Below are 27,735 nucleotides of genomic sequence, written 5' to 3' on the forward strand. Positions count from 1 at the left end.
CTGCTGTCATGTGAAATTTCCCTCTAGTATTACTAGGATACTGCCTGGGTTATGGGGCAAACCTACTGGGCCACCCCAGCTGGAGCTGGCACATCAGGACAAGGATACCCTACTCACTTGGCTTCTTGAGCCTCCACCAGCAGTAACCGAGCTGCCTCCCTTTTTCTGTTTCTCTTATTTGCGTTGAGTTTGTACTTCTCACAGTGGTTCATAATATTCCTGATTTTGCCAAGTATGCCCATGAGCTCTTGTGGAGTCAGGGGAAGGTTTATTTGCAGAACATGGTTTGCCACCTTTTCGATGTCTTCTGGAGGTGCACTCTCATCTGCAACAGAAATGGAGCTAAGTGTACCCTGAAGCGTCTCTTTCCTCCCAGTGAAATGTAAATTATCATTATGGCTGCCTACTCCTTGAGTTGTGTGGGAGAATAAAGATGACATGCACAGCAAGGGGGTAAGAGAATTATCTCCAACATTTTGTAATGTAATATTATGCTTCCAGGTACTGCTGTTAGTGGTGTCAGAACTGGCTAAAATGAGGATTTGAACCCACTTTGAACTGGGTTATTAAAATTCTGATGCAGAACTGAGCCCACGGAAGGTTTTAAATCAGTGCACGGCACAGCTAGATGTGTCAGAGCCCATTTCTCCCTTGGCCCCCAGATCAAAGAAGTGCTGGAGAGTCTGGGGTGGGAATGGAGCTTTCCAAACCAGCTGGTGGGTGTAATCCCTTCCCCGGAGTCGCCACAATATCAAGAAAGTGGTCCCTTTGCTAGTTAATGAGAAAAACTAAGCTACAGAGAGAACTTGGGTCAGACTCAGATAGGATGGGATTTACAGTAGAAAAAAATATATTTTGACAACTCCCTTTACAAATGAGCTCATCCTAGGTCTTTGATAAGAGGCACAGGCAAACAGAGCAGTCAATGCCTTGTAAAGGCTCCTCATCACTTCTGTTTTCTGCTCACTGTAGGCAAGACCTTGAGTGAGAAAACAGTTGAAACGTATTAAATGTTTGTGCCAATGCTCCAAAGTAACTCACCAAGAATTAAATAGAAGAGAAATACTGCGTGAACAGTAGTGCATTCCTGAGAGCTGTTTTCTGTAGAAATACATTCATCTGAAACTACCATTCACATCGTTGCAGAGTACTGTAGATTTAAGGTAACTGTACGCATCTCAGCCGTTACTGTTCTTAAACTTCAATTTACAAAACAAAAATCAATGAAAAAATGCTTTTATAACTGTTGGTAAATGGTGCGTGTCTACTAAGAGAGATTAAAGAAGACCCAAAATTAAATTTTCAACTGTTATTAAAAAAAAATCTGAGTTTCTTAAGGACTGAAATGGAGTTTTTCTTCTAATTCAGTAAAATAACTTAAATGTTCCTGAACAAAGGAAATACTCTGTCCTCTGCCCCCACTCCTGTTTCGATGTAGAGGTATGACTGCCAAAGGACTGCCAACGTGAGATCAGCTACACTCAAGAGATTAAAAAAGTCTACCATGTTTAAACTCCTTTGATGTGCAACCAGTAAAAAAAACTTAGGGTCCCTTTCTTACAGCATTTTTCTGCAGTCACGAGGGTCGAAAAAGTTTTAGGGCATATATGTGTTGTTTTGTTATTTTTTATGATCCCTTGATTCCTCGAGTTACAGCTTTATGGAGACGATGGAGTGGTATGTGTCCTAATTCCCACGCTCCCTACGGAGAGGCTCTATTTATGGGCCTGGAAGAAGTGGGTGGAATAACAATTTGAGGATGCATTGGACATGCTTGGTCATTATATATTGTCTGAAATTATCTTAGTAGTCCTTTACTTAGATAAACCCGGAACTGAGGAAATTACTTGCATGCTTCTAATTAAGCACATTAACAAAAGATGATAATCAGAACGTAACAGATCTAACAGAAAATTAACACAAAGTACTGTCATCTGGGAGAAACAAGCTCTAGGAATAAAAGGATAGGAAAAGATTGCACATAGCAGGAGACAGACAAGAAATTTCCCATGTATACAGCTAGATTATTTTCTGGCCATCTGTTATGCTGTATTACATTGGAATATATATTTAAAATGAGTGAAAAAGAATGTTGCATATTTACCTGACAAGAAGACTTTCACTTTTTGAATGAGCTCCTTAGTGATCTCTCCATTAACTTCAATTTGATTCTTAGCCCTCTCCAGTTGTCCATAAAATTGCGAGCTTTTCAACTTGCTGTCTTCTGCCATTTTTCTCATGCTTTCAACCTGGCAATATTATTAGAAATAGCAGTGCCATTTTTTAGAGGTTATCTGTCATTGCTTAGTAAGTTGAGCTCTGGCACAGAAATAATTTTGATCCAAGCCTCCGCTGGAATCACTTGATGTGGCTTTGAAAAGTAGTAGGAGACTCCTTTGGGTAGCTTCAGAAGTTGTTACATCATGGCCTTCATCTGGCCTCTGGAAATACCTAAATCAAGCAATATTTTCTGTCCATGACCACTGCTAAACCATAGCCCCTTCTGTTGATACAAGAGAGGGCTGACTTATTTTCCACTGCAGTACTGCATCATGTCAGTGATCAGATTCAGTACAATGAGGGCACGTAATTTCTTTTGCCTTTTCACATAGGGCTCACTGTTAAAAATACACTTAAGAGGACACAAATAAGGAAGGTAGAGTTTAAGGTTTGTCTTTAGAAGTTACACTTTCCCATTAAATTACTATTATTGATAATTTAAGTAAGAGCTTTAGACTAATCATTGAATTCCAACAGTATTTTGCTTTGCAGGGGACGATGCTTTGCCTTAAGGAAATGCAAGATGCAACCTCTCTGCAGTGTGTGGAGGGAAGAGATTTGCTGTTTTCCCATGCAACAAGAAAAATGGTGACATTTTTACTTCTGAAGCATCATAAAACACTTCCCAGAGCTGCCTGACGCTTGCAAGCGTCAAACGCAATGTTCCAGAAGCCTGGCTCTCACTACCTCGGCAGATGCCTTTGGCTGCCCCTCTGTGTCCCAGGGCCCCAGGCATGTGCCCCAATTGCTCATTTCTAAACCCGTTGGCTGTGATGCAGAGTGCTGGGTGCATTTTAAAAAGAGGATATGGATGCCCAGGCACCCTGCAGGGACAGGACAAAGCCACAGCAGAATGACATTTCTGTTGGAAAACGTGTTTTGCCTATAACTGCAACAGGCATCATCTCTGATTGTTAATAAGAACTGACTGTCTTTACTGGTGTTTTGGGATTTGTCTCTTTGGCACATGTTGCATTGGCCATGCTTTGCTTGAGCTACTTTTCCCTGCCACTGTGCAGCATAGACGACTACTTGATGCCCTTCTAAATATCACCGGGGCCAGAAAAGCTTCTGTTTGCAATCATTTGCAAGAAATATTTAATGGCAAATGTAAGCATAGTATGTAGTTGCATAAAAGCAGCTTAACACTATGCACAGCAGCAATCCCATTGCAATAAGCATGAGCCATGTTCAGGCTGCTGATAAATGGTGGTATTTGAATCTTTCCCAATAAAAATACAGACAAATTCCACAGTTGGTAAGTGGCACCAACTTCCACAGGCACAGGGCACCATGACCCTTGTCAGGATCTTGTGAGGAAGAGGAAAAGTGTAGCTAGAGCCACAGTCTCCAGTCAAATTGGCACCTAATACTCCCAGTATTGAACCATATGTCTGTGATGTTGGGACAGGGTCCATCACTACGTCACTGCTCTGTGGCCAAGGAATAGGTGAGTTTTTGCAGATTTGTGATCCCCCATATTTCATCTTCCCTCCATTGCACTGAACAGATGTAGGTTTGATATACAGTACCTGATTCTCAGGTTCCTGTAGCTTAGTAGTCAAATTCTTTAGCAACACAGCAGTCTCCTCAGCTTTCCTGAAGGCACCAGTGGAGAGAGGAAGAGATCCAGTGCAGTTTGGGCCACCGCACCTCCTGAGTCCATCTTTGTCCTGGCACAAAGCTCCTCCACAGGCTGCTGTGACACAGGGCTGGTCTCCTGGCACACCACAGATCTGCAATAAGGGAGATGCTCATGTCAGGACTCCTCTGGGGGCCTGAGAAACACATCTTGGGGAAGGAAGATGTTTGACATCATACGAACATGGAACATGGGATGCAATTTTCCCGAAGAGACGGTGGTCTGGTCTCTCCAAAGGTGGGTGTGGCTGCCCATCCCCCTCTCCTGACTTGAAGGATGCAAAAGCAGCTCATGGCTCTGAGCATCCTTGCAAGAGCCATTCATCGGGCTCCATCTGTTGCACCAAGACCCTTACTTCACTTCTCTATAGCAAAAGGGCTGAAACTGTCCCTCGGCCATATCCAGCCCATGGGTCAATGGTTTGTTCTAAAGGATCCAGATCACCTCTCACACAACACGGTGTCACATCTGGCTCTCCATATAATTTGACATAGATGTTGAGACTAAAGGTCTAGATGGATGATCTCTTCCAGATCTGGCAGAGCTGGCTGAAGGTGCTACCAGGCATTCTCTGCTGCCCCTCAGAAGGACAGAAATCCCTTCCTCTCCCAGGGGCAATGGAAGGGATATGTGAGCGCTCCCTGTTCACTCCAGGGTAAAGTTGCTCTGCTTAGTAAAAGTTACTGATGGAGGAGGTTGGGGTTAATGTTTCCGAATTTACGCTGATGTCCTCTTGAGACCAGAGAATGCTTAAACAGTTCCTTGTGCTGGGTCTGCCCTGGGAGCAATGGCTTGCAGAAGGGTAGTAGTAACCACAGCTGAGAAGTGCAGCTGTTTCTGACGTGACTGCATCTGTGCCAGGGAAATGTCCCTTTCCACATTTAAAAATGCATGGAAATCCCCTTTTAAAATAAAACCTACTAACAGCTTTAAAAAAGGAGTTTTTTACTTATCTCCCATTCAAAATTCACAGCGCCTACCTTTTCATTCGAGTTTTGGATGTTGGGGCTCTTGATCATCTTGAGCTGTTCCAGCACATTGCTTGCTTTCAAGGCCTGATGGTCCAGCATTGCAAGCGCGTGGTTCCTGGTGTACTCTGAGTATCTTACAACAGAAGTTGTGCCACTGGACTTCTGTTCTGCCACCAATGATTCTTCAAAGTGTTTCCTAATGTTGCTGATGGCCTCTGTAGCAACAGAAAGAGTTTAGTACTGACTATATTCTGATTGCATTTGATTTATGTTTTACTTGATTCCTGGATGAATGGTGAGTGACAGGTAATTCAGTTTATTGTCACCGGTGCTTGATTTTGGGCAGCAGGGAAGGACAAGAGCTGTCACTTCCTCAGTCAAGCTTTTTAATTCTTTACTCAGCCAGTTGCAAAACAGAAATAGTTATTGATACTCACAAGCCTGCTAAAATAGACATAAATATGGAGAATCACATACCACTCTCCAGAGTGCAAGGTATATGAGAAGCCAACAGAGGATGCATAAGTACAAAGGGGATCCCATTAATGACAAACTCCTACTGATCTGCATTCATCAGTAGCTCATGCACTGCTGCCATTGTTGATTTGATAAAGCTCCTCTCATTTATGCTGTTTTGAAGTTTAGGTGGGAGACCTGTTTCTGCCAGTTGTAAAACATAAGAAATGATCAGCTCTCTGATTGTGAGTCTGGAGAACATTCATCCTGTCTGTTCAACAGAGCACCCAAAAGTTAAATGGTCTGTTGAACTGAGACCAAAAAGTTAGATTACAAATGGGAATTTATGAGTTTTCTTTGGCTCTGGAAAATCCAATTTCAAGGTTGACGCATTAAAAAAAAAAAAAGGCATTTCTATGATAAGCTTGTAGGCCAGGCAAAACATACTTTCCAGCCAGAGTCTTTCTTGTTTGCTTAGTGTAAGCCTTCCCTTCATCAGACTCAAAAGTGTGGGAGAATATTACACTTTTTGCAGATTAGTAGTCTAAGGAAAGGATTTTGGCTTTTTGCAAAACACATAATTTAAAGCTGATGCTGTTGAGGCTTCCCAGATCTCCAGAGAACCCAAAGTTGTCCCCACATCCCCAGGCAGAAGTATGTGCAATGAGCCAGAACTGATGTATTGGCAGTGAAAAAGCATTAGAGGTCATTGATTGACTTTGTGCTGGTAACTCACTCAGTTACTAGTTGAAGTCAATGACAAGCCACTCATCAAGTCCTGAATGCTTTGAATCAGGCTCTGAAAGTCCCTGGTCTTGCTTTGATTGAAGCAATGTTTAGTTATTGCGTGGAACAAGGGCTATTTATTTGATCTTGTAACTCTTAGAAACAATGTACAGTTTAAAGTTAATTCCTAATAAAAAATACCTGGCAAGAAGCAGCTGTAACGCCATATCTGAGCCAGAGACTATTTTCTGTGCAACAATTCCATCGTAGGAATATTTTACAGTGGTTCAGTTCTCCATTAAGTGGCCCAAATGCATTTTTCATGCCTGGTTTGTGATGGAGCTGTAGAGCTTCCAAGTTCCTTTGCGTTAAACATAGCGTCTTAGCACAAGCTTGATTTACAGCGTAGGAAGCTGTACTCAGTGCATTACCATACCACAGTGGTTACAAAGCCAGAGGCCAATCCTGGAAAGCCATAATTTAATGAGATCTCATAAACTGCAACCATTCTTTTAAGGACACTTGTGTCTTGCTTTCTCCAGTGATTTTAATTCATCGTTAGATATTGATGTTGTCAGGTCAGCCAGCTGAATGTGCGCCTGTGAGGAACTCTCAGAGCCCTGATCCTCTGCAAAGAGTGGTAGATAGGAGCCCATTCCCCATGTGTCTCTAAGACGCAAGTGCCAAATGTGGAGCCACATGGTGTACGTGGCCAGATCCTGCTCTACTCTAGCAAAAGAAAGAGAGAAAAAATGAGATATGGCCACACCTAGGATGTGCTGCTGGTCCCAAAATGGAAATGAGATGAGGGAGCCAGGCTTTCTCCTAGATATCAGAGAAGCTGGTTATCTTGAAGGAAATGTTATTTATGTGCTGTTAGATGCTTGGGAGCAGGACCAATGAACATTTATGGTCCTGAGCAGAAATTCAAGGTCTTCCCCTCTCCACACCCCCATGTACTTTTTATAGGGCTGTTTATCCATCTCCTGAGGACGAAAGACGAAATGAGTTTGGAACATGACCAGAGAGCACCACGGATGCTTCAGCTGTGCATCCCCTGACCTCCCTAGGATTTATTGTTTCTTTTCCTTCTGCACAAGACTCAGCTGAACTGGGAGAGCCTGGGAGAGCTGTGCTGACTGCTCGCTCAGGGACCTGAGCGGAAGAGCCAGCCTTGGGGGCACTGCCAAGTACAACAGGGCAGCAAGGCCCTAAATCTTAATTAATCCCTCTTTTCCCCTTTTCCTTTCCCTTGGCTTTGTATTCTGTTGACTTTTCCTTCTTTTTTTTTTGGCGATCTTGTCTAGGCCATTCTTTTTCTCACTCAAATTAAACGCAGAGGAATTGTAAATGGGAGCAGATTGCCTGTAGCTTGTCTTCTGTAGTGTTCATCTTATCTTCTGGGAGTTCATTTCTTGGCTGCCATCTCTTTAGAGAGTATCTGCTGGCAATCTCCTGCCACTGTGGATGATCCAGCATTTGTTCCAGATCCTCAACTGATATGTCCCTGTCTTTCCCCGTAACCCAGTGACATTGTCATTACTGCTATTAGTAGCTGATGAAGACTATACTTAGCTCAAGCACAGATGATGTCATTCTTTAAAAAGTGCCAGGGAACTCAGTCCTGACTTCACATTGTTTGATGATGGAGAGCTAGTTCCTTACTAGGAAGCAAGTGTGGGAAGAGCCCTTCCCATATCTTCGTTTGCGAAGCCTAGCCATGATGAGTTCCTTACTGCATACAGTCATGTATTTTCCCATGGGAACACTAAGAAGTTGCACTATGAGTCTCTGCTTTAATTAAACAAACCACTGCTCTACAACATTCTTTATTGCTAAGAGCGAGAGGAGTCAGAAGCGGGGGAAAAATCCTCTGCTGTTCTACTGTATGATCTGTGAGTCTATACTGTGAAATGGGGTGGCTTTTATATCCTGATGTAAACACTGGGATTCATGAGACTTCTGAGTGACATGACTCTGGCACATGCATCTGAAATTTAGAATGGTAGAAATTTTGGCACTTTAAGATAAAAGGGAGTTTGGAAAGTAGTGTAACCTGTTAGTATTTTTGCACTACCATTAAGAAGTTAAAATCTGGAGATCTTTGGAATGTCATAATGGCTCGATGGTGAGAAAAACACTCTGAAATTTCACGGAAAATATTCACCTACCTCAATTAATTGCTGTCTGCCTTACCTTTGAGATTCAAGTAATGAACACTTTGATGTAGATATATTTTCTGTTGTAGAAGTTCATACACTAGGTCAGCTTCTTTCCTGATGTCTTCTATGTTCTTGTCAAGGTCGGGAAACTCATACAGCATACTGTGAAGGGGATCCAATTGTGCAACTTCTTGTCTGAAAGGGAAGTGGTAGTTATGTAGAAGTCAGACTGGAATGTTTCTAAACTATTACTGAGGTTATGCAGAAGTCAGATTGGATTGTTCTTAAACTAGAACTGAGATACACAATGTTTTAGAGGACAAGAGATAAATTTCTAAATGACTCAAAACATTTATTTGCAATGGCTAATTTAGAAAACCCTTAGGATGAACCGGAAAATTCCAGCATTTATGTATGTGCCTGTGGGGGATTGATAATATATATTTAAGGATTGTTTCGGTCACAGCTCTGTTGAAAACAGTGAGTCAGAAGTCTAGCATCTATGTGCTGATCAGAAGCAGGACTTGATGTGTGGGGATGACTGGCGGAGCCCAGGAAAAGACTGCTTTCCCAGCCAAGGGATTACTTCTGGAGCAGCTGAACCCTTACTGAACATAGCCCTGAAAATCCTTGATGCCTGAGAGGGCCTTCAGTGAAAGAATAGGATGCCTCAAAATTCTTTCAATTTCAGAAATGGTATCTTCAAAGGGTTTGAAGCGCATGTCACAGGCAGGCATTCGTCCTCCTTTATCTTCGAGATTTGCAGCAAACCTCATTAACCCTTGAACAGTCTGAGCAAGGGCAGTAATTGCAGTGTCCCACTGCTCAAAACAAAGATGACACTGATGGCAAGAGGGAAAGTCTTTCTCAAAGCCACGGCTGCACTGGTTGCAGAACCGGCCGGTGACGCCAGCGCGGCAGTTACACGCGCCGGTGTCTTTGTCACACTTGGGCTGGCTGGTTCCCTCCAGGTTACACTCACATGCTGCAAGAAAGCGACAAGAAGTTACATTCAGTTGTTCCTTTTCCACAGGATTAACACATGCAAAAGGTACAATCATGCATTTCAAGACAATGAAAGCAAACTGCTGTCTGAGTTAGAGCGAAGTGGGCTGCCTGGCTAATGGTTCTTCTTCATCTCTAACTTCCATGGCCCCATCACAACTACAGGAGCAACAATATAGATGAATAATACAAACACTTTTATCCATCTCCTACACACAAAAGTATGAAAGTTCGCTTCTCTAAATGTGTGTCGTGTCTCCCCTATAAATACGAAAGGTAAATGTCTCTTTGGAAGCAGTTTCTAATCCTGTTGCCCCCACTTAGTAGTACTTACAGATGCAGTGCTTCTGGGGATTGCCAAAGTAGTTTTCCTCACATTCATCGCAACATCTCCCGCTGTAACCTAGCTTACATGGACACTGGCCTGTAAGCTGTAAAGACAGTTTGGGCTAAATAAGTTCCTGCAGAGTCAGACAACTGGATATACATTATTTACTGCGTTTTTTTTCTCCCTGTGACTTATATATTTGTACAGGGACTGCAGGGACACTGCTCGCACATGGTATTTGAGTACCATGGTTTATACAGTATTGGTCCACCTTTCTCATCTTTCCCCTGAAGGATGTGAAAACAAAATGGACTTTGAGAGGTGGCTTTATTTTACTAATATGAAAGATTCTGCACATTCTAGTCTAAAGACGGTGTTTGAGAACTCATCCTCTGACTATGATCTGTGAGAGGATTTTTTTCCTTTGTGAAACAGATTAATTTCTTATTTTTGCTGGAGCATTCATCTTAACATTTCAACTTTTAAATACACAATTTATTAACTGTAACTGAAAGCCTTGAGAGTACATTATACACATTGCCCTAGAAAATTTATTTTGGAATTCAGCTATTAAATTAAACTGCAGGGAATTATAGCTCTGGTACAGCTCAGAAAAGCAGGAATACTTCTTTGAGGTTAAGAGCTACATTTGCTGGGAAAAAAAAAATCCACTAAATAAACCAGAAAAAACAGAAAGCATATTGAAAGAAAAGTGTGAAAGCACACCAGCAAGAGCTTGAGATAAGCTCCTGGTGTTCTGAGGTCAATAGCAAAATTGCTGTTGACTCCATGGGACCACAATTTCACCTAGACTCTGAAATGCTGTTTTATTTTTTTCTATATTCTAGCCCTAAAAAGTGTATAAAGAACTACAAAAGGAATAAAGGATGAGAAAAGGGACTCTAGAGGTCTGACAGATGAGGCATGATTAATGTAATGGCCACAGCAGCTAATTTATGAAAACAAACAGTTAAAAAAATATTCGTAAGACACTTGAGTGCAAGCTTGGACCTCCTTCTTCCCTGTACAAGTATCTATGAGGCACTTTTCTCCTATGTGACATATTCTTACAAAATATCTCTAAGATGCATTTGACAAAGAAACATGCAGCCAAAGAGAAATAGCTTACAGCAGAGCCATATTATCAGAACAGCGCATTTGAGATAAAGATGCAAAGCATGATGACACCAGCTGTAAACTTCCAGAGATTTCTTGTTTTCAGACAAAAAGCCTATGGTAATTTATAAAAGGTTCCCCACTGTGCGATGCCAAAACATCACCACCTCAGTTCCCGAAAAGCAAGAGTCGTTTTCTTGCCTGGTTACACTGGTTGCTTTGGGAGTTCTTTGGGTCACAGGCACAGGTCTGACATCCTTTTCCACTAGCCAGATCCCAGTAGCCAGAGGCACACTGGTCACATGCTGTGCCCACCACATTGGGCAGGCAAGGGCAAGCTCCTGTGGTTGGGTCACACAGACAGGCTGCATCCCCCTCTGGGCACACGGCAGGGTGAACGCCCGCTGGGTTGCATGTGCACCCTGGAAAAAGAAGGACAGTTACTACAGCAGACAATAGCAGAGACAGCTGATGGATAATTGGAGCTGTATATGAAGCCTAAGCTGTAGATTTACTTCCAGTACTCTTGAACACATTTTCAATCATCTCATACAGCTTATCAATCCTTCTATGAGAGCTCATATATCGCTTTGAGCAAACTTACTGGAAACTTTCAGTACTTTTAATACAGGCACAAAAAATAAAAGCGCAGTGAATTTTGAATCGTATTAGAACATGTTAAATATGCTGGGTAAGGAGAAGCTGATTTACAGTCGGCACTATCCAGCGTGGGAAACCCCAGTAAGCCAAGATAAGAAGTCTTCCTTGTGAGGAGTCAAAAATTCTTTCTTAACCATCTCCAGCAGATCTTCCAAGAAGGAACAAGGAATGGGCTTGAGCTGGATTTTAGAGATTGCCAGAAAAAGAGTTTCTTGAAAATATCTATGGTTGTCTGGCTTGTAGAAATTGGACCCTTATTGAGGCACATTGGTGAAAACAGTCTTTGAGAAATGTTGGGAGGAAACTTATGCCTTGCTTTTTCTTACAGTCTTGCCTTTCTGTTAAAAGTGCTGTTATTGACAGTATCCTCACAGAGTCTATTAAATTGCCTGAACAGTCTCATTTAAGGCACTTGATGAAAACAACTGGTGAGGCAGGGAGCTCAGCAAAGGATCATCTGGTTAGCTGAGCATTGCTTAGTTGGCATCAGCCAGCAACATCCATAAACAATTATCTTTGATTCATTCACTTTTGATTCCTTCCTGAAAGGGGCTGAATGCACATTTATTTTCTAGCAGGAAGTATTGATTTCATTTCACAAATGACTATTTCCTAGGAGTGATAAGTATGAGATTCAGTGAGACTTGGGTGACACAGAATTTAAGCGATGCCATGCTAACAGTTATTTGTGTCAATGGATAGAAACGTATGTGGTATTCTCATATTTTGCTCCATTGATCTGCTTTAGTTTTACTGCACCTCCGAGCAGTAACTTCTCCCTATAGCCTAATTTACTTTTCATGGTAGTAATATGCAGTTGCTGTGCTGTTTCTCACTTACTTACTTCGACAGTTTTGATCTAGAGCTGAGCCAAAATACCCCGGTTTGCAGAACTGGCAGTTGGCTCCATGGGTGTTGTGTAAACACTTGGTGCACTCCCCAGTGGCCCTGTTACAGGACTCTGGGTCTGTCACATTGATGTTGTTATTGCAGGGGCACGGTGTACAGTCAAGCCCGGGGCTGCCTGGGATTTTGTAGAACCCGCTCGGACACTCATCACACTGATTGCCTGTCAGAGAGGAAGGTAAAAACAATTGCTGGCTGGTGGGAATTCAAATGAAACATGTGATTTCCAGTATTACTGTTAAAGATTCAGACTGTCAGTTCTAATGCACATTTCCAATGGAAAGTATCTACCTAGTTGAGTCTGTCGGCCTTTAATCCTAAAATCAGTTTAAATTACAAGCCTCACACTGAAATCTGATGGAATTGCATTCTCCTCTAATCTCAAGTCATTTTTACCAAGGAATTCATTTCAGCAGGCGTAAATAAGTATCCTCACACAGCCTCTAAACATCTTTTTCCAGCAAAGTCCTTTCGATGGCAGTAGTCAGCACTGGCCATATTTTCAGGATTTTCACGGAATTGTTGAGGCTGGAAAAGACCTCTGAGATCATCAAGTCCAGCCTAGGTGGGAGGTCCCCTTCCCGGAGCAACCCAGCACCTGGCAGACATGCCCTCCTTTCTGTAACCCAGTAGAGGATCCTCAGGAGGTCAGATAATCTCTGGAACACTCTATCCTTGCCTGCTGGCACTGTAATCACTTCTGCACACCATTCGAACGCCTGCCCTGATGAAGGTGCTACCCCTGTGCATCTCAGAAACCTTTCTGGGCAGGCTGGTGTTGCTGGGATCACATCCACCGGCTCATCCTCAACCAAAGACTGCTCCTTCACTAGGGTCCTCAGGGCCAGAGCCTTTCACAATTTCTGAAGAGGTGAGCCCCGTACTACAGAGGTGACCAAGAGCCTTGTCATGAAGGAGAGGGAGGAAGAAAGTCCAGGACTGAGGATTACAGTGGTTTATAAGGACAGAAGTCTTCTGAGTGAGCACCAACAATGATTATTTTGGCCCTATAGCAATTAGCTGAGCAAAACTGCTCTTGAGTTATAAACCAACGTGGCCTAAGTAAAGATGACAGCATTGATTTAGTTTTTGGCAGTGTTTCCCATTAGGGTTTGCTTCCATCACTGGAGATCCCTCTAATATCCATGGGGAGGGAAATATCTTCATTTTTCCCTGCAGAACTTGACACTAAGTAAACAGTATCTTGGGAAGCCAGGCATCAGTTTGCTGCAAAACTATCTGCATTTGAAGCAGGTGAGAGTGGAAACCTCATTTCTAACGTGACCATTTGAATAGCGAAACAGTCGCTTTTGAGCACAGTGTCAAAGCCAGATTCCTCTATATGAAGACAGGTTTTCTCTGATTAGGAAATTTTATCAACTCTTTTTGATGCACTGTTCTTCCTGACTTGACCTTCCAACGGCTGTTTTTCAGAGGTAACAAGCAACTGCAGTTCTCCCTTCTCCCCACCAGGTTAATGTAGTGCTCCTGGAAGGAGATTTCCAAAGAAAGCCATCAGATTAACTAATGGCTTCACTGTATTCACATAGGTGAATCTCTTTTTCAAACACTAATAACACAATTCCCATTCTTCTCAGTCAGGACTTCCTCACCTAATTTCAGTAAATTTGACTGTTAACTTTTCTTATCTATTTTATTACCATTGCCTCACTTGTCATTTCTGAACAGAGGATGGGCAGAGGACAGTAATTTTTCTCTCTTACATTAATTTTGATAGACTCAAACCCAGTCCTTTTGCTTTCTACCTGAAAATCCCTCAAGACAATTGCAGACTAGCTGTGCAGACTGGGAATCCTGGTAACAGGAATGTGCAAAATACTTATTGCTTGTAGGTGCCCCGGGGCACATGCACGGGCGACAGCGTTCTCTGTTCAGAGGGTTTCCGTAATAGCCATCCATGCACCTGTCAAAGCAGTCAACACAAAACAGCAGAAATTGTCAATGCTCCTTTCAGTCCCCGCAAGTGAATCAATTCACATGTGTGTAAAACTAATTTAACATTCCAGGTGATTGTAATGCTATCCCCGTTAACTGGTACGGATACATCAAGTTTCAAAGGTGTTCTAAAATGCAAAATCAGAGCTGCATTCCCACATTCTGTAGCAAAAAGAAAAAAATATACAGATTCATAGAATATCATAGAGTCAGAAAATGTGTTGGGCTGGAAGGGACCTCTAAAGGTCATCTAGTGCAACCCCCCTGCGGTGAGCAGGGACATCTTTAACTAGATCAGGTTGCTCAGAGCCCCATCAAGCCTGACCTTGAATGTGTTCAGGGATGGAGCCTCCACCACCTCTCTGGGCAACCTCTTCCAGTGCTTCACCCCCCTCAGAGTAAAGAACTCCTTCCTAACATCTAATCTAAATCTACTCTGCTCTAGTTTAAAACCATTGCCCCTCATCCTGTTGTTACATGCCCTTGTTTTCTTTTCAAGGAATATTTCTGAAGACTTTCATCTACTCTGCAACAATTTTAATCTAAATGATAATACAGACATATGACATATAACCCATGCTCTGCAGACAGCTAAAAGCTGCCATGTAAAAATTCTGTATATTCACCTGTGACCACATACATTCATTTATTTCCATACATGCACACACAAAGAGTGGTTGACGTGCCATTAGAAAGCTGTGGCACGGGCAAAAAAGGAACAATTCACTCAGAGCACTTAGACAATACTGCAAGTTTTAGATGCAGGGTATGTATTGAAATCAGGCACGCTCTATCTGTCATGATCTGCAAAGCCAAGATGATGGCTGTTTTGAGGTGGTGGTGGCTGCGCCGTTACCCAGACAGGTGGGGAGTTTTGGGGGGTTTCATGGGAGCTTAGGCACCCCCACCACCCTGCCCACCACCACTGCCTCCACATGCCAGCCTGCCTTGGCCCTGCAGCTGTGGCAACACAGCAGCTTCTGAAGCATCCTCGGTCTTCGATCTGCTTTACTGTGGCAAATAGGAGCTCAATTCTCTATATGTATACAAGCCAGGCTAAAAGTCTGGGCTATTCAATTATCCTCACCCTGGGGTCTGAAGCCCCTGCAGAGGCACAGGGTAACACGTATTTCAGTCTCCTATTTTTAATCTATTTGCCACCTACAAGCAAAGTAGCCAAAGGCAGTGTTGTCCAAAAGCACTGCAAGAAAAGCTCAATAGGCTTCACAGGGAAATCCTCTTAAAATTGAATAACAAGATACAATCCAGCCAAACTAAACTAAACAGCTAACGAATTTAATTCTGACATCTGTGCTGAACTCTGATACTGCTGCCAGTGTATAGAATAAAAAAGAGGAGCACTGTTTTGAATGGAGATGGAACATGTGGGAAAAGTCATTTGCTGGTCATATGGAAATAATACGAACCAACAAACAGGGCATGTTTATTTAAGCTCCTCAGAGATAATTGCAGGTATTAAATTGAGTATTCAGCATGAGGTTAGCCTCTTGGCAATTTAAAAGCTGGCAGGAGTCAGCGTCTCTCATATGCAGGGTTTTGCACATGTCTCCAAGCATACAGGGCCATGGCACCCGTGTTTCAAACATCTTCCTGCAGGGAGCCCACTTCAATGCTGCATGCGTGCTGTGCCCACAGTCCTCCTGCAGGCATTACATGCACCTTCCCACATGCATTTGCCAAACAAATAGGTACCTGCCATCCAGCAGCTAGGCCCAGTTTAATCCTGGGTTTAGGTGTGTGTTTCCAGCAAAGACCACTGATGCATTCATAGGGATGTAGGTGGGCTCTAAGCTACACAAGCACTTCAAAGAGCACCAGTGTTTGGATGAGCTTCGCAGCACCACCCATCAACTTACCTTTCACAGTGGCTTCCAGCTGTAAACCCATGGCAGTTCAGGCACACTCCAGTCACTGGGTCACAAAGCTCTGCATAGCCATTACACGGGCAAGGACGGCAGTGGGGAAATCCAAAATACCCAGGCAGACATCGGCTGCAGCGCTGACCATCCACCTCCCGGCGGCAGGAGCACTGCCCCGTCACTTGGTCACAGAGCGTGCTCAGAGAACCTTGTGGGTGGCACTCACATGCTGGAAAACACGAAGAGCAAAGCTCTGTCCTGAGCGTATTCCCACCAACCCCACTTATTGTGACACAGCTTGAGGGCAGTGCGAGCAGTGGAGATGGAAAATTTGTTATTTGTGGAGAAATATCTTTTATATTGCTTCATACATAACGATGGATTCAAAGCCCTAAAAAGTTGAGGTATGCATGAAGAGCCAGATACTGGTACTGGTACCGGTGCTGGCTACCCAGTACTCACCCTAGCAGCCGTGGAAACCCCAGACCCAGCCGTGAAAACCGAAGCCGTAGCTGCCTGCAGAGCAGGTGTCACAGCAGCGTCCCACGACATTGGCTTTGCACTGACACTGGCCCCCCAGTTTACTGCAGCTGGCATTCAGTGACCCCTGGGGATTGCACTTGCATGCTGCCAAGGGAAAAGAGAATAAAACCAAATTTGGTTATAAAGGAGTGTGACTGTTCTTGTGAACTTGTGAGTTTTACATGTTTCTTGAATACCCTCAGAGATGGCGGCTCCATCACTTCCCTGGGGCAGCGTGTTCCAATGCCTCACCACTCTTTCAGTAAAGAAATATTTCCTAATATCTAATCTAAACCTCAAGACTAGAAGGATTTGATATAAATCTATGTCTAACTGCAGCACTGGACATAACCTGCAAGCAGTACTTAGACTGCACCTGTGTATTGTTTGCTGCTTTCTGAACACCTTGGACTAACTGGCTGAGTGAAGCTGGTCTCCTAACTCACAAAGGACAATTGTCTAGGATGTTCAGAAGACAGTGCTAGAAAGCCAAAGTGCTGTGTTTCACTGGGAGAATTCCATCACTATGGGAATCAGGCTAATGGGAAGTCAGCACAGCCCAAACTTAAAACAGGGGGTTCTGTGGCTGCATAGCCAAGACCACATCACATGATGTATGAGTGAGGCATCGGTCCTTCTAAAAATAGCCCAGACCAAGAAGATGCTATCAGGTCCGTTGGAGGCAAGGCTCCCTGAAAGGAGCTGGCCACCAAAGTTGTCCAGAAAGGGCCCTCCTTTTACTGTAAGTGCAGAGAAGCTCCATTTCTCTGTGTCCAAGACCAGGGAAGTCTTCTGAGACAACAAGACCAGCTGCCCTTTCCATAGTGGGTCCAGGAGACTGCCTAGGGCTTCAAACCCCACTTGCCACTGTTCAATATAAAAGCAAGTTTATCTTGGTGAATCTCTTGCAGCATATCAGCTTGTGTGCCATCATGCCCCTACCAGGGCATCCAGCTGGTCTGCAGCATCCAGGGAGAGGCCTTAAAAACTCCTCTGTCCTTTTACAGCAGCCAGAAATGCAAGAAAGTTACTGCTTTTGGCATCTGGTGAAGCTGTGTCTGGTTGAAAAGCTGTTCAGAAGACACAGAAGCACTGCTATGATCCCTGTCATATTGCTGAGAACTCTTCAATTAACATGTCCTACAAAATCAAGGGAAAGTCAGTAACTGTCCAAAAGATCTGCCTGTGCAGGTCGCTCCTTACCGACAGCACCGTTGTGGATGCGGGCTGACATGCTCGCTATGAGACGTGCACACACTTCAGGCAGGATATGAGGTCCAACTTCTGATGCAATTTCAATGCAGTGATACTTCTGGTACTCATCTAAATCCTTTTCACTGCAAAAGTTCTCCATGGAGTCTATTCTGGGAATAAGTCCAAGCTTTGGCATTAAGGGGGAAAAGAAAATATTTTTGTTTAGATATACTGAAACCCAGCATTTCCCACATTCTCTTACTGTGCTCTGCATTGCAAGGACAGAGGCCTGGAGCATCACATTTCCAAATCTGCCGTTGTGCTGCTCAGTCACCTAAATTCATTTATTCTGAAGGTCTAGACATTCCCCAAGTTCTTCAAATAAAAGAAATTCTGTATAAAAAAAGTCAGATTATAATAAGACCTCAGATATATGCTCAGAAATGTTTTTGCTTCTAAGAGGTGCCATGTTGATGACTCCAAAAGTGGTATCTGGCCAAAATTTTTACTTATATTACTGAAATAGAGAAAAATCAGCTGAAGGTTCTATATCCAAGTATGGCCAGCCCTTGTCAGGTCTAGTTCTACAGAAGTAATTAGAGGAATGGACTTAAAAATATTTTTCTCAAGAGAAGGACCCAAAACTAACATCCGATTCCTGATTTGGTGGAAACTTGGGAAATGTCTAGACCCTATTCCTCAGGAAAGTACAGAACGAATTTTACTTTTCCAGTGTCATCTCTAAATATATCCATGATCCTTTAATTAGATTCAGATGAATTGTAAAGATTTTTTAAAAGCCTAAGTGCTGAAGAACTGCATGGATGTATATCCCTAACCAGAGCATCTTGTCACCATCTATGGAGTGTGCTAGTAATAAATGAGTGACAGCTAAAGAAACATGTTCTGCCTATTAACATTTGCAACAAGTATGACTTGATGAGCTGTTATGGTATCGTTGCATGAAAATTGAAACTGATACGATTTTGTCTTTCTTTACAAAACCATGTAAACTCAGTGCCAACAGAGGTAAGTGGAAGCACTCTTGGCTGAATTTCTATTAAAAGACAATATAAATGATTTTAAAATATTTTGAGTAAATCTATGTGAAAAAAACAAAACAAAACCCACACTGATATAAACACAGCCTCAAGGGAATTGTGACAGAACTACTCACTGAGTCAATCAAGATGAATGATTTCACCTTTGGGTCAGAGGCAGAGGGCTGAGAAAAATACACATCCACAGAATATTCTGTTCCCGGCTCCAGGCAGGCTGGAGTTTGCAGAAGTGCAATCCTGTTTAGTGGAGATAAAGTACAGTTGTAGGCAGGAGTTGGGAGAAGGCAAACTCATGGGATGCTGTGAGTTCTCCCTCCCCTTTGTGCCTGCATCCTAACACCTGCAGCCCTGCTGCTGCCAGGAGCACACCCAGCCCCACTGCTTGCAGGCTTTGGGAAAGCTGCAGGGCTTCTGCCTGGATGATTCACCAAGTGCAGTTTAAACCTGGTCAGATTAAATTGAAAATGGCAGGTTTTGCTTCTTGAAGCAAAGGAGTTTGCAACTCACTGTTCAAATTCATCCTTTCCTCTCCCAGTTTGATCAAGACTTCAGTCACATCCTCTTGGCTCCTCTCTGTTCTTTACATAGGTTCCGACTGAAAAGTTGGTTTTGAATATAGGCTAGGACAGCGACCCTAAGTGACTATTTCCTTTCTATATTGAAACAGTTGGATCTTCATCAAAGCAACAACTAACTCCAGGAGGATCTCAGGCTGCTCTCCTGGCTTAGGCAAACCTTTGCCAGGCTGAGGAATGGAGCACCAGACTCCTCCTCGTTGCTTATGTGGTACTGTGGTGTGAGAGCAACAGGAAAGGCCAAACATGTGTTACTAATATTTTCACTTTCCCACATATTTGTTGCTCTGCAGTGCTTCAGTAAAAGATTTGTACACAGAAAATCCACAGGCAAAAAGGACACGGATAGTCAGACCTCTTTGTAGCTGGGAGAGGCAGCACATGTGGCTCCTGTGAAAGGTCTTTGTTTCTGCAGTGTTGACTTGACAAAACACCAGTGGGCTGGACAGTAACGCTTCCTAGCCAGTCTTCCAAGGACTATAAAAGAAGGACAAAAATCATGGTAATTTTTTATATCTGAAAAACCCACGTTCTCTTTGCCAGGGTTAATGAAAGCCATCTGAATGATTATGCACTACAGTGATGAAACCAATTTTCTCTTTGTTCTTTAGAGGACTAAAAAAATAACATTATTTGTTAAAAAAGCATTTAATTTCCAAGAGCTAATTGAAGAGTGCAGATGGAAATTGGATGTCAGCTGGTGCAAATGGAAACATCTCTGTTAAAGTCATTGGAGTTGTTTCCTTTCTTAGCACAGTGTTGTCCTGGAGATATCCTTCATTATCTGCCTTCTTTCACATCTAACAATGAATAACAAACATAAAAGACTTTGTAAAAAAAGTCTTTAAAATTCAACTGTTTAAGTGAATCTTTGGAAGGAAAAAGTTACATCAAAGCAGCCCACTGCAAAATTGTTCTCATTTTTTAAGACACTGGGAGTTTTGTTTGCCTCACAATGACAGTAAGAGAATAGAATTCAATAGAGAAGGAGGATCTCGAGTGGTGGGATTGTCCCAGGGAGCTGCAAAGTGAAAGAGCAAGACATGCACAAATACTGGTACGGATGAAACACTTGCCTGTGTTTTTGAAGACATGGGTGCAGCCTTGAGTTTAACCAGATTTGGGTCAACAGATCTCCCTAGACATGTCTTCATCATTGAGAAATTTTGTCCAGGCAAAAAATAAGATTTTGGCTATTTTCCTACAATATTCACACATCTTAAAAGTCTAGCTGGAGCAACTGGGAAGCTGGATGTCTGCAAAAGCCCTGGATAAATATCTGCCTGTGCACATTTTCCTGCCCAGAAAATCCCAGCTAGAAAAACAGGATGCCCATTGAAAAGGAGCTGCATTTTGCACACATCTGATTTGTGAACAAAAATCCAGTCCAAGAAAAAGAACCAAAAGAAGAACTCCAAAAGATGAAATCTTGAGTGATGTTTAGAAAACACTTGCAGTGCTTGTCTTTCAGATTTGAGTGGAAAAGGTTAAGGGGATGAGTGGAGAGCATGTTACTTGATTGATAGGGATGAGAAGGCAAACAATTTTAATTTTAAATATAAAGAGCAGGACAAGTTGCTGCATCCTATTATTGACAAAATAGACCCTGCACCTATCACAGCATCACAAGTACCTCAGGCTCATAGCGAATTGCGATATCAAAGTCCATAGCAAAGGGAACGTTGTTGATGGCAAATCTCAGCCCAGCTCCGCTGGGAACACGGGCAAAGCCGGGTCCTGTCCACGTTACCGACCGACCGGCGCTGGGCTGCCTGAAAACCACCTCCACAGCTGAGTCCTGTCCAAACTGCATCGCACCCTGCAAAGACATAGTGACATTTCCAACAACACACAGAGTCAGATTACAAAAAACAAAATTCATTAAAAAGAAAGGAAATATTTTTGCCATGTTGTTTACTAATTTTGCCTGTCAGTCAGCCTCATTTTCTGAATTCTCCCGAATGCAGGTTGTTAAGGTTCACACGGAAAGAAAAGCTTCCTACAGCTTTGCAACAACAGCAATGAGAGGGACTAGAATAACCCATCCATCTCTGTATATTTAGCATCTCCAAGCATTCACATTGCAAACCTTAAACAGATTAAGCTTGATGTCATACATGGCTAGACTTTTCATATGCTGAATAAATAAATATCAATACTTGCAATGACAAAGCTGACAGCATTTAAATACAGTACGATGTCTGGCAAACTTGTTGGAAAATGGAAAATGTTGGAAATGTCTTGGAAGCAAAATAAACAAACAAATTCTACCTTTCATGGGGTCTCTTCTAAAGAATTCATTGAACCTGAGTCTACAACGGCACTGGGCATAGCAGACCAAACTTGTTGGTGTAAATTATAAAATGTCCAGCTCAAGTGCATACCAAAAATGATTTTTTCATTTGTATCAAGATTTTAATTTCTAGGATTGTGAATCCCATGTGCTCAGACATATTCTTACCTTTCACTGGAAAATAAAATGTTACTGTTTGGTGTAATCTTCAGTAACTATTTAACTACCTGCTCCAGTCCAGATTTTCTTACACTTCTTTTCTTGCTTCTGTTTAACACAATCTTTCCATTTTCAATTGTGAACTCATAGCCTTGTTTCTGGAAGTAGGTGTCACACCTTGGAAGAGTGCTTGGTTTAACCTATAAAGTAATGATAGAGAAGCAGCACTGTTTCAACAATTTTGAGGGGTGGGAGGGAGCTAAATGAAAATCCATATTCTTAAAACAACCTCTACTCTCTGATGGGTGAAACTCTAAAATGTGGCCCAGCAGCTGCTGGAAATCCTTTTCTCTCACTCCCTTAAAATTAACTTCCACTTCCTCTCATAAGCTATGTCCCAGACATCTGCTTTCCATTTAATTATTGGACTCCAAAATGATTACTGGTTGTGATTATAGCTAAATATTTGTGGATGTGACCTGCAAATAAACATTTCTTTTATTATTCCTTCTCTATAGCTTCTGGACAGCATACTGGAGAAGAAATGTTAGTGTAAACATAGGGAGTGGAAGGGATGCATTCCAAACTTGTACTCTGCATGTACCTCCATGTTGAGAGGGTAAATAAATAAACAAAATTAATTTTTCTAAAAACATTACAGATTGATGCCAAATCCTTGAGGAAATTTGGTTCCAATCAGTGTCATTATATAAGGCAGCAGTAATGAGTTCAATGGAGCAGAGAGGAATTTGATTCTTCCCCTGCTGGACATTCCCAGAAATATCACAGTTGGCAACTCAAACACTTTCCTCTCATTTAAAGAATTAAATTAATTTCTCTAATTCATGCTTGACCAGCCCTCACTTGAGAAGCAGCAAGGACAGCTTTGCAGGTCACACCATGCTCTAGAGACTGTCCCTTGGTAGCATCCACAGTTATGGGATAGTCATGTCTACGAGAAACAAGAATGAACTTCGGACGGTCAAGGGATTTGTTTTGCATCTTCCTGCCAAGGAGCTGCTCTGGCTGCTCCCTGAGCAAGGGCTCCTCTCCTCAGCCTCAGCTCCTGTGCCAGCACTGCATGGATCCCCTCTCAGTACGACATTTAAAAAGCCAACTACGTACCAAGGGTGCAGAGCCAGAAAGGGGCTTTGCATGCTCGGCTTCATAAATATAATAATCCAGGGGTAAAAAGAAGTATCCTGGGGCTGGCTCATTACACTGGCGGCTCACAATGTTGGGAAGACACTTGCACTGACCGTCCCTCGGTGAGCACCTAGGGTAAGAGTTGGTAAAGAGAGGACATCAGAGCATGGCATGGCTGGGTCCTCAAAGCACGAGAGCAGCTCAGCTCCACCCTTCTTCCAACTTTGCTTCATTTCTCCCACTGTCAGACTGCCTCCCCTGTTAACATCCACCTCCTCTCTTTCCGATGCTGGATTTATTCAGTGCTACTTCTTCATTGCTTAGGAGACATGACACAGAATCATAGAATCATAGAATTGCTTGGGCTGGAAAAGACCTTGACAAGACCTTAAAGATCATGAAGACCAACCTTTAACCTAGCAATGCCCGGTCCACCACTGAACCATGTCCCTAAGCACCACATCTACACGTCTTTTAAATATCTTCAGGGATGGCAATCTAAAGCTCCCCTGGCACAACTTCAGGTCATTTCCTCTTGTCCTATCAGTTGTTACTTGGGAGAAGAGAATGACTCTCGCCTTGCTCACGTTTTGTCTTTCTCTGTCCATTCCCGACCTGAAGCATAGATCCTTTTCTTCCCTGAGCATCTGTTACTATCTATTCCTGCATCGATTTCTTGCATTTGCTTCTACATCTATTACTGTATCTATCATTATTCTTAAGCACTTATCACTTGCAATTTTGAAGGCAGGACATAAGATCAGAATGACCTTTGATTTGATGTGATATGGTAGTTTTTGTATACTTACACTCTTATTTAGCACATCAGGGGAGTAGTAGCTTTAAATTACTTGCCTACAAGGAGCTGCTCTACAGCATCGGACTATATGCCTCTATGTCTGAAATCTAAGGGCAGTAGTGAAGATCCCTGCCCAACAGACTTATGGATGAGCCCAGCTGAAACCAAGATTGTTTCTAAAATTTTGTATTTTGAATGGAAGCCAGTACGTCAGAAAAAAATTAAGATATTTCTAGCTTTTAAAGTAGACATGGGAAGATAAGTTAAAAATGTCTCCTCTAACTTACTTTTAATTTTGATTAATATCGGGACCATGTAGTTCATATCTTGCATTAGAGAAATTATGTCTCAAGGTAATTCAAAGTTGGTTTCAAAGGGAAAAGGCAAACCCCTTATCACAAATAAATTTCCAAGATCCCAACCTGATTTTACATTGCATATGATGAAATTACATCTACAGTCTATTTTCCCATTTGTACTGAGACTCTATTAACCTAATTAGAAAATCTAGGCTAAGAGTTTATAAAAATTAAAGCCAAGAAAAACTTGAAGAACATTAACTTACAAGTTATTCTGGGATCCACCAATATCACAGTCACATGGAGAACAGCCGTACAAGCTGTTGCCAAGACCCCAGTATCCTACCTGGGATAAAAAGAAAGTGAAAGATTATTTTTTTTTTTACAGCAATTATTTGAGTATAGTAGGTACAACAGAACTTAATCCCCTGGATGAACGATGCTACTGTGCTGCTGACTGTGCTTCTTTTACCACCTTGTAAGGGTGCTCAGCCACTGCAAGAAGAGCTAGGTATTTACACATTTGTGCAAGCAAGTTGCTCTTCAAATGGCAAAGATGGTCTCAGGACATGAATTTGCATTTACTTTCCCTCCTGGGAGTGCTCCTCCTAGTGCAATTTGACATCACAAATGCTCACAAGCAGTAAAAAAGAACCACATGTGTCAAGGCGAAACAGGAGAATATAGCTGTAAATTATTTTTGATTTTGACTACATATTTACTTTTCTGGCAATGAAAAGGTGGGAGATGGGAGAGAAGGCTTCTAAAACCACATGCAAAAGTAATAGCAAAATCTAAGTACGTACAACACATTTTTCACAGCGTCGGCCTGTGGTGAACCGCTGGCAGAGGCATTGTCCCGTGGCAGGGTCACAGAAGGAGAAGGGCAAACTGCCAGTGGGATCACAGTTGCAGGCTGCAGGGAGAGAAATGTGCAGTTACCTCTGCAGCCCCCAGCAAGGGCAGCAGGACCAGTGTTTGCTTTGGATGAGGCATCAACATGACAGGCAGTCTCCATCCTCTGGATAGATGCCCTGCAGAGGGATATGCCCAGGCACCCTGCAGCCCCCAGACTGCCCTTGCGGAATGGACAGTTTCTTCTGTGGGTACCTTCTCCAGGGGGGGCAGGGGCACTGGGAGAATTTGGGTGTGGTGGTTTGCTCTGTGTTGATCAGCACTCCACAGTCCTTGCATGTTGCTGCGTACTGTGGTACAGATAGAACGGGCTCACAAAGCCACGGAGTGCCTAAGTAGGGGCGGGATGTGACAGAGCACTGGCACAGGCTGCTCAGAGAGGCTGTTGGGTCTCCTCTGGAGACATTCAAAACCCGCCTGGACGTGTTCTTGTGTGAACTGCTGTAAATGACCCTGTTCTGGTGGGGGGATTGGACTAGATGATCTTTTGAGGTCCCTCCCAACCCCTAACATTCTGTGATTCTGTGATTCTGTGATTCTGTGATTCTGTGATTCTGTCCTCTTTTGGAGGAGTGGCTCACTGGAAGCTCTCACAGCAAGGCAGCAGTTCCTGCCATCTCGACACTGCACTGTGCAGTGCAGAGTCCAACTATCCAAACAGCCTGTCTGTGGCTTTCCATTCAGCCTTTTAAAAGAAAAGACATATTTAACAATTCTTCTATCAACAACAGCCTGACCTATTACAGTATACTATGTATTCTGCAAGTGATTTTGCATCATTCAGTCTCAGATGTTGCACCAGGTACATTAAATTACATTGACATTAAATTATAGAAGACAATTAGGTATTTTGTGAAGCAGGTAGCGCATTGGTGCTTGCATCTGTGCATTCAACTACCTCCACCTCTTAAAAAATGCTTTGGAAAGAATAAAAGCTGTGGTTTACGTACGCTGGCAGCCCAGGGGGTCACTGCCACGCAGCCCATAGTAGTTTGCCCTGCACTTGTCACAGCGGATCCCTTCCACGTTCTCCTTGCAAGGGCATCGTCCTGCGACTGTTCCCAGAGCAGGATCTGTGTGGCTCTCACACACGCCGTTGTGCAATGTACCTTCTGGGTCACAGCTGCAGGCTACAGGCAGGGTCAGGGAGACACATAAAATAGGACTTTTAGACATAAACAAAAACACAATTATAGAGCCGCTAGTAGGCACAAATTCAGGATCCCTGTAAAGATTAGAGACATTAATCCGTACTCACTGTGTTGGTTGCTTTACAGTCAATGGGCAGTCGCTGTAAGAAATATTATTAGAATCTTTCAACATTCTGCTTTTTCTCTGGAGCAGAGTTACAGTCCTCACTTTGGTAGAAGTATACATTGTGCTTTGGGTAGAAATAGGCATCACTCATCCACTCCCTACTGTCACCAGAGTACTTGGGCAGGAGCGGGACCCGTACTTTTGGGTATGCTCTAATGAAAGTTGTAGGGTTGTAGGGTTACCCCACACAAGCCACCTCCTCAGAACTGGTCTGAGTTGGCCACGACTGAATTATTTACTGGAAGCAATGGATTTGGTACAGGACATTGCCTTCACGATGCATCCAGTCTTAGCCTAACACACTTCTCACAGCAGAGCTAACAATTACCACACTGCTCCCCTGGCTAACACCCCTCAGCTCCTTAAGGACTTTCCACACTAATCAATTACTACAATTAAATTATACTCAGAGCATTTTTCTCATCCTATGTTAATAATGAATTGAGCTCATCTTCCAGAAGAAGGGCTTTTATTCCTGAAAGACTGTTTTTCTTGCATATGGCAGGTATCTAGCAAAATTTATTAATCTTCCCGTCATTTCACACCTCTTCTGTAATTCCTGGCTATCACAGAAGCAACAGCACTACTGCTATTCATATTTATACTGACATTATTCAAGAGAGATGATAGCCCTGATGGATTTCTAAGCTCCCTCTAGAAAGAAGTTGGAATTTGTAGTTCTTTGTACGATGCTAGTTCAAGGATGCTGTCATGCAGCTACTTTATAAGGCAGTTTGGATGTTATAAGTTTGGTAACATTTTTATAACCATATGAACATTTAAGTGTGGGGTTGTCATAGGGTTCAGAGCAAAGAGAACCAGAACTACCCTATTCTGAGTAATTTTTACAGAAGTTAGAAAAGAAACTTACGGAGGCATGCCTGAGGGTCTGAGATGACTTTGAGCGGATCCCGGTAAAAGAAATGTTTGCACTGGTCACAGTGTTGCCCCATGGTGTTGTCCTGACAGTCCTCACAAACGCCACCACTGACGCCACCACTGGCTCGGTACACGGCCAGGTCAAAGTGGCACCTGCCAGAGTGGCCGTTGCAGTTACACCCTGAAACCGAAAAAAAGCAGGGTATTTCGCATCGCTGCTCCCATCATTGTGGTCTTGCCATCATTGCTATCTGCTGCTAACACAGGGTTACTCGCTATGTGTATGATTTCAGTGCCCCAGCAAGACTACAGCTTCCCAGGACTTGTGCTTTACAGGTGGGGGGAAACATTGGAGACTTAGAACTGAGAACTGCAAAAGTACCCGTGCGAGTGAGTGTGCACTCTCAGTGGGGAACGCTGCTCCACTGAAGAAAGATCTAGCTGAATACTTGCTACAGATCATAATACATTATTCTTGCATATCCTAC

General features: G+C 42.9%; 1 protein-coding gene across 1 annotated transcript in view; it reads right to left on the bottom strand.

The window, feature by feature from the left end:
- The window catches only part of LAMB4 (laminin, beta 4), a 43,440-nt gene that overhangs the window by 3,687 nt on the left and 12,018 nt on the right, over positions 1-27,735 (bottom strand). Inside the window, exons 9-29 of the mRNA XM_009864910.1 lie at positions 27,240-27,428; positions 26,002-26,181; positions 24,943-25,052; positions 24,403-24,482; positions 23,018-23,168; positions 21,074-21,259; positions 19,796-19,917; positions 18,982-19,102; positions 17,814-17,991; positions 16,576-16,715; positions 16,086-16,339; positions 14,019-14,176; positions 12,191-12,415; positions 10,888-11,108; positions 9,577-9,673; positions 8,847-9,222; positions 8,272-8,432; positions 4,903-5,108; positions 3,813-4,016; positions 2,105-2,249; positions 118-325 (exon numbers count right to left, since the gene is read on the bottom strand). Coding sequence (XP_009863212.1) covers positions 118-325; positions 2,105-2,249; positions 3,813-4,016; positions 4,903-5,108; positions 8,272-8,432; positions 8,847-9,222; positions 9,577-9,673; positions 10,888-11,108; positions 12,191-12,415; positions 14,019-14,176; positions 16,086-16,339; positions 16,576-16,715; positions 17,814-17,991; positions 18,982-19,102; positions 19,796-19,917; positions 21,074-21,259; positions 23,018-23,168; positions 24,403-24,482; positions 24,943-25,052; positions 26,002-26,181; positions 27,240-27,428 — 3,712 coding nt within the window. The remainder of the gene's footprint in view (positions 1-117; positions 326-2,104; positions 2,250-3,812; positions 4,017-4,902; positions 5,109-8,271; positions 8,433-8,846; positions 9,223-9,576; positions 9,674-10,887; positions 11,109-12,190; positions 12,416-14,018; positions 14,177-16,085; positions 16,340-16,575; positions 16,716-17,813; positions 17,992-18,981; positions 19,103-19,795; positions 19,918-21,073; positions 21,260-23,017; positions 23,169-24,402; positions 24,483-24,942; positions 25,053-26,001; positions 26,182-27,239; positions 27,429-27,735) is intronic.

The sequence above is a fragment of the Apaloderma vittatum genome, unplaced genomic scaffold, assembly GCF_000703405.1.
Source record: "Apaloderma vittatum isolate BGI_N311 unplaced genomic scaffold, ASM70340v1 scaffold8672, whole genome shotgun sequence".
In the NCBI taxonomy this organism is placed as follows: domain Eukaryota; kingdom Metazoa; phylum Chordata; class Aves; order Trogoniformes; family Trogonidae; genus Apaloderma; species Apaloderma vittatum.